The 18,206-nt window shown below is 53.9% G+C and overlaps 1 protein-coding gene across 2 annotated transcripts in view; it reads left to right on the top strand.

The window, feature by feature from the left end:
- The first annotated feature begins 3,043 nt into the window (after positions 1-3,043).
- Positions 3,044-18,206, top strand: part of Ccdc88c (coiled-coil domain containing 88C) — a 116,492-nt gene continuing 101,329 nt past the window's right edge. The window contains exons 1-3 of one of the 2 annotated variants that reach the window (XM_047538705.1): positions 3,044-3,462; positions 4,134-4,234; positions 11,143-11,251. In XM_047538705.1, the coding sequence (XP_047394661.1) occupies positions 3,403-3,462; positions 4,134-4,234; positions 11,143-11,251 (270 nt within the window). In that variant the 5' untranslated portion in view covers positions 3,044-3,402. The remainder of the gene's footprint in view (positions 3,463-4,133; positions 4,235-11,142; positions 11,252-18,206) is intronic. The other variant, XM_047538707.1, reaches the window with a different exon arrangement.

Here is an 18,206-nt window from a genome sequence, read left to right as displayed (position 1 = left end):
TAACAAGATTTGTGTTGTGTCTGTGTGTGCGTGCAGTGCCAGGGATAGAAGCCAGGGCCTCTTGCACAGTTCATGTCTTGTTCAAGGTGCTTAACACAGTGTTTAGCTAATAATAATGAATCCATTAGTAGTACAGTCCTAACTCTAAAATAGGAATAATGATAGCACCTAGCACATAGGATTGTTGTGATTATTAAATGAGTAAAATGCTTAGAATACTGACTAAAAGAATAAACACTCCATTAGTATTTGCTGTAAGTTATTGTTAGTCTTTAAGTTGAACCATTTGAAATGGTGATTTTTATAGGCCAGAGTTTGACAAATAGCAGCAATTTCACATGGCTCAACCTGTATCTTTCAGAGAAAGTAACAGGCAGAAGAAAATGGTTAAAATGTTTACTTGAGCATATTGTCTTTCAATATCACATTTATTTATTTTTTATTTTTTAATTTTTTTAGTTGTTGATGGGCCTTATTTATTTTTATCTTATTTTATTTTATTTTGGGTGCTGGGGATCGAACCCAGGGCCTTGTGCTTACAAGGCAAGCACTCTACCGACTGAGCTACCTCCCCAGGCCCCCTTATTTATTTTTATGTGTTGCTGAGGATCGAACCCGGTGCCTCACACATGCTAGGCAAGCACTCCACCACTGAGCCACAACCCCAGCCCTCGATATTATATTTAAACTTCCATATTTCCATGTTTTAGTGTATTATTTCCTATTCTTTGAAAAAAAGCCTTTAAAGCAGTTGACTGGAACATAGATGTTCTCTTACGCATTCCATCCCCAAAGTCTCCAAATCCTTGATTTTGTTCCTGAATTTCACAATATTAACTTTTTTCAATATTTTAAGAATTTTCTACAATGTCAAATCTGTGACAGAATATAAAACCATCATAGAATATAATATTTGTCATAGGTTTGTTTCATTATTTTATACTGATTTATGCAGGAATGTATTCTTATAAAGCCTTACTTAAATCTCACAGTTAAATGACAAAGTTAAATGAATCCAACTTAGAACTGACCATTTAGAAAATAAGGACATTTGTGACTAACTTGAAATATCTATTCAACTTCTCCTCCTTGTCTTTCTGTATGGGGTGAGGTCATTTTGTCTTTCCAAAATGACTAAGGAGCTAACCGGTTCAGGGGTGCTGAACCACTGATCCACATCCCCAGTCCTTTTTATCTTTTTATTTTGAGACAGGGTCTTGCGAAGTTGCTTGAGCCTTGCTAAGTTGCTGAGGCTGCTCTCAAATTTGTGATCCTCCTGCCTCAGCCTCCTGAGCTGCTGGGATTATAGGCGTGTGCCACCATGCCTTCTTATGCACCCCTTCTTATGCATCACCTTGAACTTCAAATTTACCTTGTGAAGGCCTAGTACAGGAAAAAGTGTTCTTATTCTGATTTCACAGATTAAAGACTTGTAAGAAATAGCTGGCCCAAGTCACCCTGTCCTTTGAAGCCTTTCAACACCTAACCTGGGTACCATCCAGTTCACCTGCCTGGCTGTCTCACAGGGAACAAGGGAGCAGATTAAATCCTTTGATGGGGTGAAGCAGCCCAGCCAGGGAATGGTGGTGGGTGGACACATCTATGATCATGAACCAACACAGCGAACTGACCCAGAAGAGAAATTCTTGAGGTGGCTGCGGCCCAGGACTGTCAATATCCCCAGGGAAAAATTTCCACACCACGGTGGGAAATGTCTTCCAACTGTCACAAAGCATTTGTCCAAAGCATTTCTTATGCTTATTAGATAAATAACCTTTACAAATCGAGGTTAGTATGAGAAAAACCCTGGCCACCCGGCACCGATTACTTCTCAGAACAGGGACTGCCAAGAAAGATGGATGTGGACACACGTCGTATTTGTTTTCTAACCGAGTTACTTTGTGGACAATTAAGGAACTCTTCTAATGAATTTCTGATGCACGCCCGCCCCCCAAACACGTAGTCCCCAAACTTCAGTGCCTCCGCAGTCTCTGTCTTTTCTGTTACCTTGACTTCCACACTTTAGAGACTCCCAGGTGCGCCCTAGGCCTCCCGGGCCAGTCTCACACTCACACCCTCACCGCCAGAAGTAGGCTGTAATGCCACAGGTCACCAGCAGATGTCGCAACCTCAACACTTGACGGGGCCAACTTACAAAATGACTAAGGAGCTAACCGGCAGCGATTGAGTGCCTTCTGTATACTTGCTGAGCATTACGCTAGGCGCTTCAAGTCAACCTCTCACCAGTTGACTCATCTGAGAAACGGTTTACAGTCATGGTTAAATTCGTCAAGTCGCATATTGTGCTTCTAACAACGACTGGATAGTGGTGTGAAAATTATTACAGGTGGAGGTCTAGTGGCAGAGACTGGCCTGGAATCAGGGCTCTGGGGCCTCGATCTTCGCTCTGCATCGTCCCGCAAAGCACTTGTCTCAGCATGGGGGGTCCTGAGGGCTTGCCTTCCACCCAGCCAGGGATCCTTGCCCTTTTCCTGTTTCCTGCCAACTAAACTGTTATGCAGGTGGTTTGTGGGGCGAAGGGTGGGTAGTCACAGGCAGGGGTGTGTCCAGGTTTGTGCGACCACATCCTGGGCTTCCTGCAGGAGCTTCCGGAAGACAGGTAGCCCGGAAGGTGGCACAGGTGGGGTTCAAGAGGCAGCACTTTTACAGCCTAAACTCAACCTAAAGTTTCCTCTTTGCCCTCTGGGCCCGAGCCCCGCCCCGCCTGCCCTTGGGCCAACCCCAGCACTTTTCCCGCGCCTGGCACAGCCGTGGGGCGCGCGGCTTCGGCTCTCTAGCCACAAGCCTGGGCGGGGCCTCTTGGCAGCCAACTGGGGGCCGCACCTGCCGGGATCCTGAGCCGGGTGCGTGCGGGCGGCGGCCGGGGGCGGCCTCGCAGGGCAGGCGTCCAGCTCCGGGCGCGCACCGGTGCCCACGCGCCCCAGCCAGCACGTGGCGTTCGGGGCCAGCCGCAGGCTCACGCGCGCAGGGAGGCGCCACGTGCTGGGGCCCCACGCACGGGACGGCTACGCTCGGCGGGGCCCACGTGCGGGACGCCGGGCCGGGGCTCCCACGTCCGCGCGCCTGCCAGCGGCCCGCGCAGCCTCCCCGCGCCGGGGCTCGGGCGCAGGCACCGCGAGGCGGCGCGCCGGTCGCCCAGGGCCGCCGAGGGGCGGGGCCGCCCGCATTGTTCCTCCCCGAGCGGCGGGCCCTCCCCTTCCCCCAGCCCCGGGCGGGGCGCGGGGCCGCCGGAGCCGCGGAACGTGGGCTCGCGCGCCCCGCCTTTGTCTCCCGGGCGCGAGCCGCCGCAGCCCCCGCCCGCCGCTCGCTGCCGGAGCCGCTTTGTGCCGCGGCGCGGGGGACGCGGGCGCGGGGCGCGGAGCCGGTGGGCGCAGCCTCAGCATGGACGTGACTGTCTCGGAGCTCATGGAGCTCTTCCTACAAAGCCCCCTGGTGACCTGGGTGAGTGCGCCGCCTCCCCGCCCCTTTGTTGGTGCACCCGCGCCTCTCCCGCCCGGCTGGGGTGCCCACCCGGACGCAGGGGACACAGCAAGTGGCTGCCGGCCGGGGTCGGGCGGGTGTCTTGCAGTCCGGGGGCGCTGGGCTGCGCGCTCGCGGCTGGGCCGGGGCCGGAGCGGGTACACCTGTTTCCGCTGGGTGCTGGGCTGGCGGCCCCGGGACCGACGGGGTCCGAGTGGTCCCTTCCGGAAAGGACCCTACTCTCCGCAAAATACCCTCGTGGGTTTCTGAACCCCTAGACCAGCCGGTGGGTGGCGGTGACGGGTGGGGAATGGGGGACGCCAAGTGGGAACGTGAACAGGCTGGGGTGGGCACACTGCTTTCCAATGGATCTGAGACGTGAGAAATTTATTGAAAAGTCCCCCTTTTCCCCCGCGCTCTCGGACGCTGGAGAAAAGTGACTGGGAAGTTTTGCTCCTCCTGCCTTGCGTCGGTTGCCCGGAGCCGGGAGGGGACAGAGGCCCTGGGAGAAGGGTAGGTTTGGTGCGTGCTGAAGTGTGCGGGTGACCCGCTTGTGTCCACACTGCCCCAGCCAACCTTTGCCCACGGAGCTTTCGATGGTTTGTGCCTGTGGGTGACTGCCTGCCTTTCTCTGCTCTTCCACCTCCCCGCAGGTGAAAACTTTTGGCTCATTTGGAAGCGGCAACCAGGACAACTTGACTCTGTATATGGATTTAGTGGATGGCATCTTTTTGAACCAAATCATGTTGCAAATGTAAGTTGGAGGAACGATGCTGTAGAACGTTTTAAGACTGTAGACATGGAATGCAGGGTGGCAAGGGAGGGGCTCTGTGTTGGAGGGACACCCATATCTCCGTGGTACGGGTACTTTTACAGCTTTCTTGGTTGTGTAAAGACCTCCAGAACTGCTCTGGCAGCTTGTTGGATGAAGGAAATTTGGAGTGGGCTGTCATTCATTAGGTGTAGATAGTGCAGTTGACTTCAAACTCAAGGACTTCACTGTGGTTTGAGCAATGAAATGAAAAAAACCCCTTTCTTTTTGGGGTCCCTGAACCGTAACGGAGAGTGTCTTGTTACAGGAAGTGTCAGGGGTGGGCTGGGAGCATCTGAGGGTGACTATAAGGTTTCACTTTAGGTTAGGACTCTGCCTGAGTTCCCTTAGGTTTCCTTTTTCAGTTGCTTCCAGGAGCAAGTGCTTTTTATTAGGTTCCTTTGCATGAACTGGATTTAGAGTCACCATGTTCGGAGGTGCACAGGAGAGTCAGATCTGGGGTACTGTTTGTGTGGAAGCATGTTACTTAAGCAGCATCTTGGTAGCAGTTAGACTTGCTAATGTGTATGTTTGACCACATCCTTTGCCTGTTGCTGAGTTCTTTAGCGCCTGTCTGCGTCTGATTGACAGCCTGTCACGATGTAGGTGTTGGCTCCTACAGCTGCATTCTGTTTTTAACTCAAACTGCAAGGAACATATTGGAACTGAGCGTCAGTGTGATTCACAGGCTCTTGAAGCAGAGTGAAACATCCCATGTTCCCTGTGGATCAGCCCTTGGCTCACCTACTTGCCTACGACCAAGCAAGTTGTCATGCTTGAGTATAAATCCATTAACTGCTTAATTTGTGGCCTGCGAAGGAGATTGAGCAGTTCTCTCTGGCATATCCAAAAGATTTAAGTGAAAGATAGGTGATAGATCCTGCCTAAAAAAGGTCTGTTCACAACATTTTCCTGTTGCATTGTTTCTTTTGTTTTCCTGTCATTTGGTGTCATGCTGTGGGAGAGACCCTGCCATCTTAAGATTTTTTTTAAGGTGCTTCTAATCTCACTGATCTTCAGTATTTAGTAGATTCTAAAAAGACAAATCTGCCGTCAGCTTCGGCTGCGTTTCTCAGAGAATGTTGATGAAAACGAGTGTTCCTGGGGCGGAAGAGCTCTGGCAGTTCTCCCCACATTCTGCTAGACTCCCCAGATTGCTGGGTTCCGTTGGTGTAATGACCAAACCTCAACCTGTCCTTACCCAAGCAAGCCTCAGACTGTTTAATTAAAAAAACAGCAGTGTCCCCTTCCCTTTTCATTCAGCTTTTACACCCAGGCAGCCTGAGAACAAAAGCCCCAGGACCATTTCTCTTTTCTTCCCTGACCTTTGGAATTCCTGAAGCGTTTACCACTGGCTTGTAAATCAGGGAAGCCTGTTGGGCCATTCCTTTGAGAAATGCCAGCTCATCACTTGTTCACATTTGGCCTGTGGCTACATTGGGTTGAAGGGCTGCGCCCCTCTCCTGGCAGTTTTAAAGGATATTTTCTCCTCTGTGATCAGCCAAGGTGATCATTCTGCAAGTGGGAACTCGGCATGCTTGTAGCTCTCCTGGGTCCCTCCAGGTGGGTCGGCATGAGGAAGGTGAGGAGTGGCTTTCCAGAAGGAGGAGAGAGGGGAGAGTGGGTGGGCACAGGACCACCACAGCACCAGGTTGCCTACAGGGGGATCAGAAAAACCCAGTTCCAGGCAGTGGGTCAGAGTTGTGTCTGGAAGTGGTTGTGGATTGGGGCATTTTGTGGAGGGGTCGTGTTTGAAATGGTCTATAGAATATGTTTTACTTTCCTAAACTCCTCAAGCTGTGACTTAAGACAACAGCTGCAGGGCCTGGTGGCACATGCCTGTAATCCCAGCTCTGGAGGCTGAAGCAGGAGAATCACAAGTTTGAGGCCAGCCCTAGCAACTTAGCAAGGCCCTGTATCAATATAAAATAGCTAGGGATGTGGCTCAGTGGTTAAGTGTCCTTGGTTTCCATCCCCGTTACCAATAAACAACAAATAAACAAAAACAACCGCCCCCACCCCATTTCACTGTGTAAAAGTTACTGTGATTTATAAAGAAATAGGGGCTGGGACTCAGACTCAGTGGTAGAGCCCTAGCTTGGCATGGGCAGGGCCCTGGGTTCAATCCCTGGTACCATAGAAGTTAAGTAAATAAAAGAACCCCTCTCCCACTGGCCTGGGTGGCCAGCCTGGGTTTGAGCCCTAGGTCTCCCTCCTGCTAGCACTGTGACACTGGACATGCCACGTGGTCTCTCCACTTCCCATCTGTAGCATGGGACGTGCAGCTCTTCTCTAGCCTGGAGTGCTGGTTGTTGGCTTGGGTGAGATGACGTGCCAGCCCTGGGCCCAGGGCGCCTGCTCAGTTACTCACCTACTGTCCAGAAAAGATGAGAGGCTCCCCATTGGAGTTTGCTTTTCAGTCTCCCGCTCCCCACGTGCTCAGTCCCTAAATGACTACGATTCGCAGCCCCAGCTGTCCTGGTGAGGTCTGTAGGGAAGCTGAGCAGGTCAGCCGTATATCCCTTACTGGAGGCCGAGACTGTGCTGGGCCACTCTGGTCAATGCTCCCCAAGGTGGTAGGCCCCAGGAAATGGCGAGCAGTTTTGCTGGCTGGGTTGCACGGGGGAGTGGCAGATAAGAGGCTGTTACTTAACACTCCAGAGCCATCTGGAGGCTGGCTGGGGGGTGGGGGTCATGTGACTGCACCTGGCCATTGTCTCTGGCAACCCTAGAAGGCTGTGGTAGTAGTCTCTTGGCCCTGGCCTCCTGGTGACATCAGTGTCACCTGGAAGCAGGAAAACCCTGTGGGCTCAGCTTTCAGGGGAGGCCCAGGTACAGGAGAGTTCCTGAGTGAGAGTGACATTCAGTGGCCTGGCAGGGGATGCCCCAGACGGCCTTGAGTTCTCAGTGAGCACGCTTCTCTGGGCACCCCCATCCCCAAGGATGGATTCACTTTGCGGTTTGGATTCTCTTGTAGGAAATTGCTTTAGACAATTTAGTGTCGAGCAGACAAATGTGCAGCCTCACTCTGCCACTTACTAGTTCTGTTAGGTCGGACAAATGACTCTAGCCCTCTGAGCCCGTTCCCTGATGTGTAGTGAGGGCCAGAAGATCAGAGATGGGGGAGGAGTGGGTGAGATGGTGCGTACATGAAATGCACGACAGATGTCAGTCGTGGTCCTTGGGAGCTCGCAGCTGTCCAGGCATGTGGGCTTACCTGTGCCTGTGCATCTGCTGGGGCGCGGGGGGAGGTACTACTGGTTTTGATGTGGTCACTGTTCAGTGCAGTGGGAAAGTTGGGGCTCAGGCGGGGAGCTTGTGCCCTTGTGCGGGTGGCAGTGAAGTCAACTCTTTCTTCAAGCTCCTTCCCGTTTCCTGGTGCTGGCTGCAAAATTCAGGGTAATTTATTAACTTTTCAGGGGTTGGAAGCACCCTCAGGCCAGTGAGGAATTTCTTCAGTTCGTAAAAGGCATTTGAAGGCTTATCCCCCGGCCCCCTCTCCAAGAGGAGTTCATATTCCCATTTTGCAGATGCAGAAGCTGAGGATAAAAGGGCAAATACTTGTTGATTGAATGAGTTGTGTTGTGCAAAAGTGTTGGAGCAAAAAGATATTTCCTTAGGATCGAAAGCAGCACCCCCAACCCCTTTTATTTCCATGGTGCTGGGGATGGAGCCCAGGTCCTCTACCACTGAGCTACATCCCTGGCCCAGTAATTTCCTTTTTTGGTTGTAGCCTATAAATAACAATCTTCAGGAGGGCTTTGAGTCCTTAAAAATTACACAAAAAATTTATGTTCATTGTAGGAGAATGGTAGCACGCAGAGGAGCAAAATAAAAATTGTCTGTAATTTTGTGATGTAGTGGTAGCAGTGCTAATAATCTGGTTCCTCCCAAATGTGTGTAAGGTGTACATTGATATGTCTTTGATGTATTTTTATATGCATATGGGCCCATGCTATTGTCATCTAGCATCTTTTTTTTAACCTGTAATGTTCTGCAGACATCTCTCTATTGGCAGTTCATAGTTGCTTCTTCTTTTTTTTTTTTTTTAAACAATTTGATTTTTTCATACCTTTATTTTATTTTTATATATGCAGTGCTGAGACTTGAACCCAGTGCCTCACACATGCTAGGCAAGCATTCTACCGCTGAGCCACAACCCCAGCCCCAATAGTTTTTTGACTTGGTCTTAAAATTTGGGAAGTCTTTCAAACATGACCAGAAGTTCGAAGCAGCCTTTCCCAAAGGAGGGGGCAAGGTTGCTGTAATCCTAAATTCTAACCCTTTTAGAGTCTAGCAAGAGTTGACTTCCTTTTTTTCTAGTTAGAAGTTTTTATGCAAAGAAAGCCCTGGGGGCCCCACACCTTGAACTTGGAACTCCCCAAGTTTAACTCCCCAAGTTTACTCCCACAGACACATGTCTTTCCTGTCCTCTGAGGTCCTGATGCAGGACTAGGGCTTTTATGCCTGGGGCTGTGGTGTAAAGATCTGTGGCTTTGGGGAAATGCAGTAGTTATGATCCAGTCTTCCTGGCATCAAAACCGAGTGCAGGCCACCCAGCCTTGGGCTTCGTGGAATGATGGCCTTCAGGGCTGGAAGGATCCTGTGGTCATTTTGCAGATGAGCACTCTGAGGCCCCGAGAATTTTGGCTGGCCTGGGAGCCTGGATTGAAATCTGTCTATGCCTCTGGCTCCCATTTTGTGCAGCCCAGATACATGGGGTCGCCGGGGCACTGGGCGGTGGTGCCTGAGACACGCCTTCCTTCACCAGGGGTGAGCCTTTGGTTTTCGTTTGTTTCCTAATAACCTTTCTGCTCCCGGGGAGCTTTAGTTAAATGAGGGAGTACTAATAATCACAATAATTAGCCTAATTAGTCATATAGCAAATGTCAGGGTTTCCTTGGAGTGTTGTTTCAATTAGTTCTTTCTTCCCAGAATTGGGGAGAATGGAAACAGGGATGGTCTGAGGCAAACACCATGTGCCGTGAGGACCGCCCGGGTCCCGGCCCTAGACGTGCACAGTGCCTTGCTTGGCATGCAGGATATGCGTAGCGTATGCCGAGCTTTGGGCTCCTGGCACGCTGGCACTGGCCCGTCTGACCTACCTGGAATCTGGGACTGCAGTAGCGTTCGGCAAAGAACGCTCTGCAGGTGTTGCTGTGTTAAGCAGCACGTTTGTCACTGTGGAATTGCCTTTCAACTCTTTAGGTGGCTACAGTCAGGGGAGGGGAGTTGCACCTGTAAGAAAAATTATTTTGGAATGCTAGAACCCTCTGTGGCTAATGTGCCTTTGTGGTGAAATTCTGAACGCCACCTCTTCCTAAATTAATTTCAAGGGAACTGTAAACCTTTATTTTCTCAATAGTGAATGGCTCCAGGAGGAATGTGGAACATGTAAACGACTTGGCCAGACTCTGTCACTGTGTGGGGACGGTGACAATTGGACGGAGGTCCTCTGGGTGCCCAGTGTGGCAGATGTGGGATGACCGCATAAGTCCATGGCTGGTTATTGCGTGCAAGGGGTCTGTGTGCTAAAGACGCTGTGTAGTGTATACGTCAAATATTTACTTAAAGGTTAAACTTTAAACAGCTTGTGTTACAAAAAAGCATTGTACTTCCAACAGCTTTTGACATGATTTCGATGTATAGGATTTTTTCCTTCTGTTTCTCAATTTTGGATTAATTGCTGATTTTGAAGGAGCCAGTCACTTTGAGACTCGCTTCCTTGACGCCCCACGCCAGCCCCAGGAGGCTCTGCCCTTTTATTGTGGGGTGGATGACAGATGAAACCCCATAGGTGGGCCTTCGAGTTAGATGTCAGGCCTTGGAGGTGTCTTGGGACAGGGACTGGAGGGGAGGCCTTTGTCATGACAAGCAGGCAGCTGAGGAAAGTGGGAGCTGCCTCTGGCCTCTGAGCCACTTCTCCCAGGAGCCCTTGGCCAACACGGAGGCCCTGCGAGTAGAGGAGAGAAATTCCAGATCACTTCTAGCTCCATCCTGGCCCGACCTCTCCTCTGCCTGAGGTTGGAAAACAGATGACTCTTGGGAGTCCCTACGCCAACCAGGTGACTTGTCTCCTAGTGTTTCTCCCGGGTGCATCGTACAACATGCAGTGTCATAGACTGCTCTTGTCACTTTCTAGATATGATTATGTTTCTTATTTTTCTTGATGTCACATACTTTACTCATTTTTTTTTTTTCCCTTTTCTTTCTTTTGTGGTGCTGGGGATGGAACCCAGGGCCTTGTGCATACGAGGCAAGCACTCTACCAACTGAGCTGTATCTCCAGCCCGCTTTGCTGTTTTTTATTTTTATTTTTTATTTACTTATTTTTGGCACTGGAAATTGAACCTAGGGGCACTTTACCACTGAGCTGTATCCCCAGCCCTTTTTATATTTTGTTTTGAAGCAGGGTCTTGCTAAGTTGCTGAGGGTCTCCCTAGGTTGGCGAGGCTGGCCTTGAACTTATGGCCTTCCTGCCGCAGCCTCCGATATTGTTGGGATTACAGGTGTGTGCCGCTGTGCCCAGTTTAGGTTTCTGATTTTCATACGGTGTAACGGTGGGTTTGGTCTGCACTGACGTGTGGCCGTCCTGTATGGGTGCTGTTATCAGTAGGAATGGAAGCAGCCTTGATAAGGGCCGTGGTGGCCCAGGGCCTGGGTGGGCCAGGCAGGGGGTGGGCTCTCCAAGAGTCCTGCAGGGCAGTGGCGGTTAGGATTTGACTTGAACCACACTGTCACAACCTCATGGTCACCAGGGGCCTAACGAGGCTCAGGGGACTATAGGACTGGGAAGGCAGTGCGGTGCATGCTGGGAGGTGCAATTTCCACCGTCCTGTTTCTTCCTGCAGAGACCCCCGGCCCACCAATCAACGCATCAACAGGCACGTCAACAATGACGTGAACCTTCGCATTCAGAACCTGACCATCCTAGTGAGAAGCATCAAGACCTACTACCAGGTAAGCAGCTGTCCTTTCCCCGCGGGAAGCCCAGGGCAGCAGTGTGGCCTCGGGCTGCTGCCTGCTGAGCCCTACTGTGGGCGTGGTGTGAGGGTGCGCTGCCGTCCTGCTTCACGTGGCACGGTGAGCGTTCTCTGAGCCCTGGACAGGTTCGTGCCACTTTCTGCACAGGCTGGGAACCTGGGTTTGCAGCTTTGGCCCCACGTGTCATTGGGGGCTTGCTGGAAGGGGGTTGCGTTCACGCCCCTGGCTCCGTGACTCTTATAGAAGCCACTCAAGGGTGAGACGGGTGAAGGGGCCCCGTACAGGGCCAGTGTGCCCCGTACAGAGCAGCGGGCCTGCGGGGGAGAATCCGCTTTCTGGTTCCTGTGTCTGGTCAGTGTGTGCTTGAGGGGTGAGGTCAGTGACTGCGGATCTGCCCCAGCCTTAGGAAGGTCGACTGAGAATCTGTGCCTCGTGAGCATCGAGGGGAAGCACGGCAGCTTGACCTTGGAACCCTGGTCTTCATGCCTTTTTTTTTTTTTTTTTTTTTTAAGCAATGAAACTTTTCCCTGTATGATTTTTCTTGAGGCCTCAGGGGAGGCCATAGTCACTCTGATTATCTTGGGGTTGGGGGACCCAAGTGCTTTCTGCTCAGTCTCCTTTCCCTCTAGGACCCCAGGGAACACCGTGTGGGAACCTCTGTTCCCTGCAGATTGGTACCAGGGTTTCCCCACACCCGCGGCCAGGCTCTACCCTGAGACCTGTTCCTGGCACTCAGCTCTGGGCTGGACCGCATCTTGCTGCTGGAATTTGGGGCATCCTCAGCTGTTGTGAGGTCTCTGCTGGCCTGAGGAGCCCTGGTCCTCTGGGCTTGGGCTGCTGGCTCTGGGGTCAGCTCAGGGCCCGGGCAGGCTGCTAGGCAAGGTTGCCGTGACGAGGGCTCGTGCTGGCCCTGCTGCCCTCGAGGGCTGCGGTTGCTGCAGGGCCCCTTGCTTCTCTTTCAACCCAGATTTGAAGCAGGATGGGAGGAGGAGGGGGGTCAGGGTTCCCTCTGTTCTGTGAAGGTTGTTCCGTCCTCCTCCCAGTGAGGTGGCGAGCCACCGTATGTGTCCGTGGCTGTGGAGTGTGGCCCTGTGGGCTCTCTGAGCATCACCTCGGGAGGCATGGAACCATTCCATCCTTACAGATGACTGAGCAGGAGATGGGCTTAGGCAGAGGCCCCGGAGAGTTGGTTCTGGGCACCAGAGTGGGATCGTTGCCTTGTGTGTGGGAGCTGCACTCTGGCTAGGCATGCCACAGGCAGGGGCATTGCAGCTAAGGCCTCCCTTGTGCCCAGTGGGCATAAGCGATTGTGTTGCCTATAACTTGGCATCTGTGCTGCGGGCTCTGGGGGCTGCACTGGCTTCCAGCTGGTGGTCAGGGCGTGTCCCTGTGCGTGGGTGCCATTTGTGGCCAGCAGGCACTCCCGGTGCTGTGCCAAGTGCCCGGGAGAGCAGCTGGTGCTGAGGTTCAAGAGAGGAGACCCTGACCCATTCTGTGGGGGGGGGGGGTCTGGAGTGCTTCTTGGAGGAGGTGACACCTGAGTGGGATTTTGTGGGTGACTGAGTTTCCGAGTTCACAGTGTCAGGAGAAGGAGAGAGGGGACATTGTGTCTGGGTAGGAGCCAGGAGGTACAGGAGGGTCTCTTCCTGGTGCTGTCAGCATCTTCTGACTACTTGGATGAAGGCTGCTTATCAAATGTCAGATGCATCAAAACTGGGCAGGATGTGGACATGAGAGAGAGTTGAAGTCAGGGTTCAGAGGGGCTACACGGCTGGCCAGGGCCAGCAGCATCTCTAGACAGGTGATCTCTGGCCCAGGTGTGCCTGGTAGGTGGAAACCTCTTTCCTTCCGCAGCTTTGCCGGGCTCAGGCGGAGGTGAGGATTCTGCAACCCTCTCTGAACCGTGCGGAGCGTCCAGTTCTTGTGCAGTCTTGGGCCATGTCGGTGCTGTGCAGGCTCATGCTGTTGGTGATCAGCCGCTCTGAGGTCCAGGTCTGGGCTGGACCCAGCAAGACAGTGTCAGTTTGAGAGGCAGTTTGCTGCTCTTGGGGTGCTGTGTAGAGCTGCAGAAGATGGGAAATGATCACAGGAAGGAAGCAAAAGCCAATCCAGGCTCGGGCCCAGAGGGTCTGGGAAGTGAGAGACAGGACCCTGCACCCTGGTCCTCCCTCTGCCCCTTTAAGGGCAGGGCTTATGTGTGTGTTGGTGAAGGGGATCCCAAGTGGTCACCCCCTCCCTGCTGACCTGGAGCAACCAGCAGGATGTGTGCGTTCAGAGACCTCTGCCCTCGGAATAGACAGTGGTCTGCTGTGTATTTATGGCAAAATAAAGTTCAGTTCTCCTGATGGAAGTAGCAGGTCCTCTTTATGAACAGCTTGGAAAATAAGTAGCGAGAAACCCAAAGCCCCCAGCCCCCCTCCTCTCGGAGCGCTTCCTCTCCGATCTCCAGTGAATGGTTTTTGTTTTAGGCCATTGTGGCCCTGCCTTGTGTACAGTTGCACACCCTGCTGTTTCCTGTCCACCTGACCTGGTGTGAGTGTGCAGGGGATACCATAGACACTTCCCAGAGGACACCCCCCGTTGGAGGGCGGAATGAAGTGACATGTCATTCCTTGCGCTGCCTGGGGTGGGGGAGAGGTTGCCCGTGGGTAGGACTCCCCCCGCAGGCTTTTTGGCAGACACGTCCTGCCACCAACCAGCCTTGGGTCTTGTCCTCCAGGAGGCTGTTCTGATCCCTGCTCTTCCCTCCTTTTCTGTAGCCCAGGGGGGCAGGGACCATTGGAAGGTGGGGTCTCTCCTGAAGAATATGGCCGCCTTTTGCAACAAAGCTGAACTTGACCTCTGACAGTCCGCTGAGACGAAGGGCTCCTGACCCTTCTCTTGGGCTCAGGGCAGCGTGGCTGGGACCCCGAGTGCCATCCTCACTCCTCCTCCTGTTCTGCTGCCCTGGGCTCTGCTGGGGTCAGGCTCTGGAATCTGCATTTTTGAACACTCCCCAGCTGCCTGGACAGGACTGAGGCTCTGCAGACGATGGCAGTGGTTCTTGAAGTCCGGTCCCTGGATGGTCAGCACAGGATTTAGCAGTGCAGGTCTGTAGGCCCCACATCTGCTGCGCAAGTCCAGGAGTCTGTTTCTGTCCAGCCCCAGGTGATTGACGTCCTCCTCTGGGAACCTGGGGGTCAGCATCTCTAAGGGGTCTCAGTCACTTCAGCCTGACCTCCTGTGGCGCGGGAGCTGGGTTCTCCCAGGGGACTCTTCTCCACCTACCCATTCATGCTCCCTGGATGGGAAGGCTGGGTCCCAGCAGTATCCAAGGAGGGGAAGGAGGGGACCAGGGGGAGCCGGGCGTGCCATCAAGGGAGCTGTTGCGGGAAGGGGTGGAGAAGGCCCGGTTGGATCTGGTCTTGGAGAGTGGGCGGGGCTGCCGCTGCTTTCTGACAGGGAAGTTGGCCAGTCAGGCGGGGCAGCAGGTCCGGGACAAGTGTCGGGGCAGGACTTGATCCGAGCGGCCCGAGGGAGGGCGAGCTGGCTGGACACGGCTGCCCCTGCCGGCTTGTGCCCTCGATGCCCAGCCACGTTTTCATCCCACTTTTCTTTTTTTAATTTACATTGTTCCACTCAGAGCCTCAGGTAGTCACCTTGAACGGGGTTCATCTGAGAGCAGAACCCCCCTCACAGCAAGCCGCAGGCTCGCTTTCATCTTTGGGGGTGGCACCTGGTGTCCCCCGCCGTCCTCCTGTCACTAACGTGGTGACTTCTGGGTCACGTTTTTGTGCTGTTGCTGTGTGTCCCTGTGTGTGCACACGTTTACACGTGCACACGGACAGTGCTTGGCTTTAGGTGACTTCATTTTTCTGGGGTTCTGGGGAGGGAACCCAGGGCCGGGCCGTGTAGGCAGGCTGTGCACCCCGGCTGCACCCCAGCCCTGCCGTGTGTGCCGACGGACCTCACATCCGTCAGCGGCGGTGGGCTGCGCGTCGCTCCCTTGAGCAAGCTCAGCCTTGGTTTTGGTGATGGCCGGCCCCCCGTGGGGGTCTAACGGATAAGCCTGGGTGGCTGCCGCAGATGAGAATTACTTTGAGAAACGTGTGTGCTCAGTTTGGAGAATGGAAGCCCTCTGTCCAAAGAACAGACGGCAGCGTGCCCTGGACATTTCTGGTGGAACAGCCGTCAGAGTGCTCCACTGTCCCTGGACATAGTTCCGGGATCTCTGTAGCAGTGCTGCTGGAGGGTGGGGATCATGGTGGTCAGGACCTGCCTGGGCTGGGCGTCCAGCCCCTGACCTGGGCTCTGTCCCATGTGGGCAGTGCGAGCCCCTTGTCTCCCCATGGACATGACAGATGGGCTCTTCTGTGGCTTCCCCGAAGTCTCATGTAAGTTTGTAAATCGAGCAGTGGGGAAGTGACCTGGGGAGGGCTGGGTCTGCAGGGCCCCTCCCCTCACTCGTGTATGCAGAGTGGTAAAATGCGGGTGCAGACTTAGGGGTGTGACTGGCTGGGCCACATGGTTCTTTCCTTCCTGTTCCTCCTGGTTCCAAAGGCTCTTCTCCAGGCCTGAGATGCTCCGTCGTGTAAGGCTGGAGACAGGCCAGGCACCCTGACGGCTGTAAGTCTTGTGTGTGGCATCCCCCCTGGACGGAGGCAGGGGCAGAAGAGGCGAGGCCCTTCTCCACGCTCCTCCATCTTCTCCCTGCTCTGCCTGAGACCCTAGTGCTTGTTTCTTTTTTTTTTTTTGGTATTAGGAATGAAACTCAGGGGCATGTCCACCTTTGTGCTACATTTCCAGTCTTTTAAAATTAATTATTTTAATTTTGAGACAGGGTCTTGCTAAGCTGCTAAGGCTAGCCTCAAACTTGCGATCCTCCTGCCTCAGCCTCCCGAGTCACTGGGATTACAGGCATGTGTCACAGTGACCAGCATCCTAGTATTATTTTATGAGTTCAGTGGTCCAGCTGTCGGCCAGGGGTGTGCAAAAGGGCCCAAGGACCCTTAGTGGCTTGCTGCATTCCCAGACCTCCTGGGAGGCAGGATTTGTTTCTGCAAGATGTGACACTGCCCATCGCACTTGGTTTCCTCTCTTTTCTCCTTTTTGTTGTCAGAATAAATGCCGGCTGGGAGGAGGTGAGCAGGTCGGGGCCTTGGAGTGCTGACTGCAGGTCAGGTGCCACCAGGTGGTGTCCTTGCCCCTCCCCACTTCTTCTCCCCACCTCCTTGGGTGGAAGTTGCTGACCCCATTTTACAGCTTAGGAAACAGACTTGTGGCTTTGGATAGGCAGCCCCAGAAAGCTGCACACCTGCTTGGTTGTTGTCTGCTTAGAGAAACTTCTAAACGCCAAGCCTCTAGAGTAGGAGATGGCTCACCCTGGGCGGGACCCACTGTCCTGTGAAGGCTGGGGACCCTCATCACAGGGGGCCGGGCTGGATCTGGAGCCAGAAGCCACCTGTGTTAGGCCGGCCTGGGTGGGCCCTCTGCTCGGACTCCCCCTCTGCTGAAGTTCTCAACAGCCTGGAGCCTCAGGAAGGGTCTGGGTTGCTACAGGCACCCCTGAAACCAGCACTTCCGGGGTTGGAGTTGGGCGGAGGGACGGGAGGGAGCTGCAGGCCTCAGGCCTCAGCCTCAGCCTCAGAGCAGCAGGAAGCTGAGAGTCGGGCTAATTGCAGCAGGTGGGGGGGTGAAAGGTGGGTCTGGTGCAATTAGCAGAGCTGGCCTCCTGCCAGGGCCCGGCTTCAAGGCGGGGAGCTGGAGAGTGTGTGAGAGTGCGTGCACTGTGTGAGCGTGACCGGCTGCCTGGCCCCTGGGGCTCCTTTCTCCCTGGGAGCTGCCCTTGCCATCAGGGTAGGAAGGAGCCCTTGGCACGGGCGTCCTGCCTTTTGTGTTCGGCCCGGTGGCGGCTGCTCACTCCAGGGCTCTGTGCAGACAGCACGAGCTCTTGACCCAGAAGTCCTCCTGCAGCCTTGGGCCCAGGGCCCTGCTTGCCCCTGTGTTGCAGCCCTGGCTGTCCTCTGGGCTCCTCTGAAGCGCTTTCCTTTCAGGATCGTGCTCTGATACACGTTCTCTCACCACGGACAGCGCTGGCTTCCCGCCACGTGCTCAGGTGTTCTCTTCATTTGCCTGTTCTGGGGCCGTCACGGGAGGTGCTGTGCCCGGAGGGAGCAGAGGTCACCCCATCGCAGGGCGAGAGCTCCGGGCGTGGGCTGCCAGCGGAATCTGCCAGCTAAAACCACGAGGGTCCGCCCTCCAACGCCGGCAGTGGACCGGGCAGCTGGTCCCTGGGGCTCCCTGTCCAGCTCATGGTGAGGACGGTGCCCAAGTGGTCAGCCGCATGAGGGTCAAGACACGTTGGGCTGAGTGACAGAAGTGACTTACTCGAGAGTGGATGGCGGGGCCCTAAGAACCAGAGGAAGTGATGAGAGGTGCCAGTTCCTTTTGTGACACAACAGAGACATGGATTTCTCAAGGTTTTAAAATGAAAACGGAAAAGAAGATTCTCTCCCGTGATTCCCGCCTGAGTCCGGGTGCTCGGTGCCAGGAGCAGCTGTTTGATGTTCTGACTGGCTCGTCCGAGGGAGCCTCTGGAGCTTGCCCGGGCAAGCTGGGCTGCGTGCAGAGCCGGCTGCGTGCAGAGCAGGCTGCGTGGCGCGTGTCCAGGGCTAATAACAGTTTTTGTTATTCAACTGTTCTTTTTGGAAAGCCGGAGATTTTTTCCCCTTTGCCATGGCATCCAGGACTTGGTCCTTCCCAAGATCATTTCAGATTCATTTCTCTAGTAATGAGGATGGGAAGTTGTCTTCTTAAATTGGTGGTGTTACCAGGACTGTGGAGAAGTTGAGCCGGCCACACCCTGAACCCCAGTCTGAGTGTGTTGGGGAGTTTTGGGGAACTTGGGCCGCCAGGTGTATACAGCAGGGGGTCTTTTGGTATGCACTTGGGT

Source organism: Sciurus carolinensis, chromosome 2 (genome assembly GCF_902686445.1).
Source record: "Sciurus carolinensis chromosome 2, mSciCar1.2, whole genome shotgun sequence".
In the NCBI taxonomy this organism is placed as follows: domain Eukaryota; kingdom Metazoa; phylum Chordata; class Mammalia; order Rodentia; family Sciuridae; genus Sciurus; species Sciurus carolinensis.
This window is presented reverse-complemented; position numbering and strand designations above follow the sequence as displayed.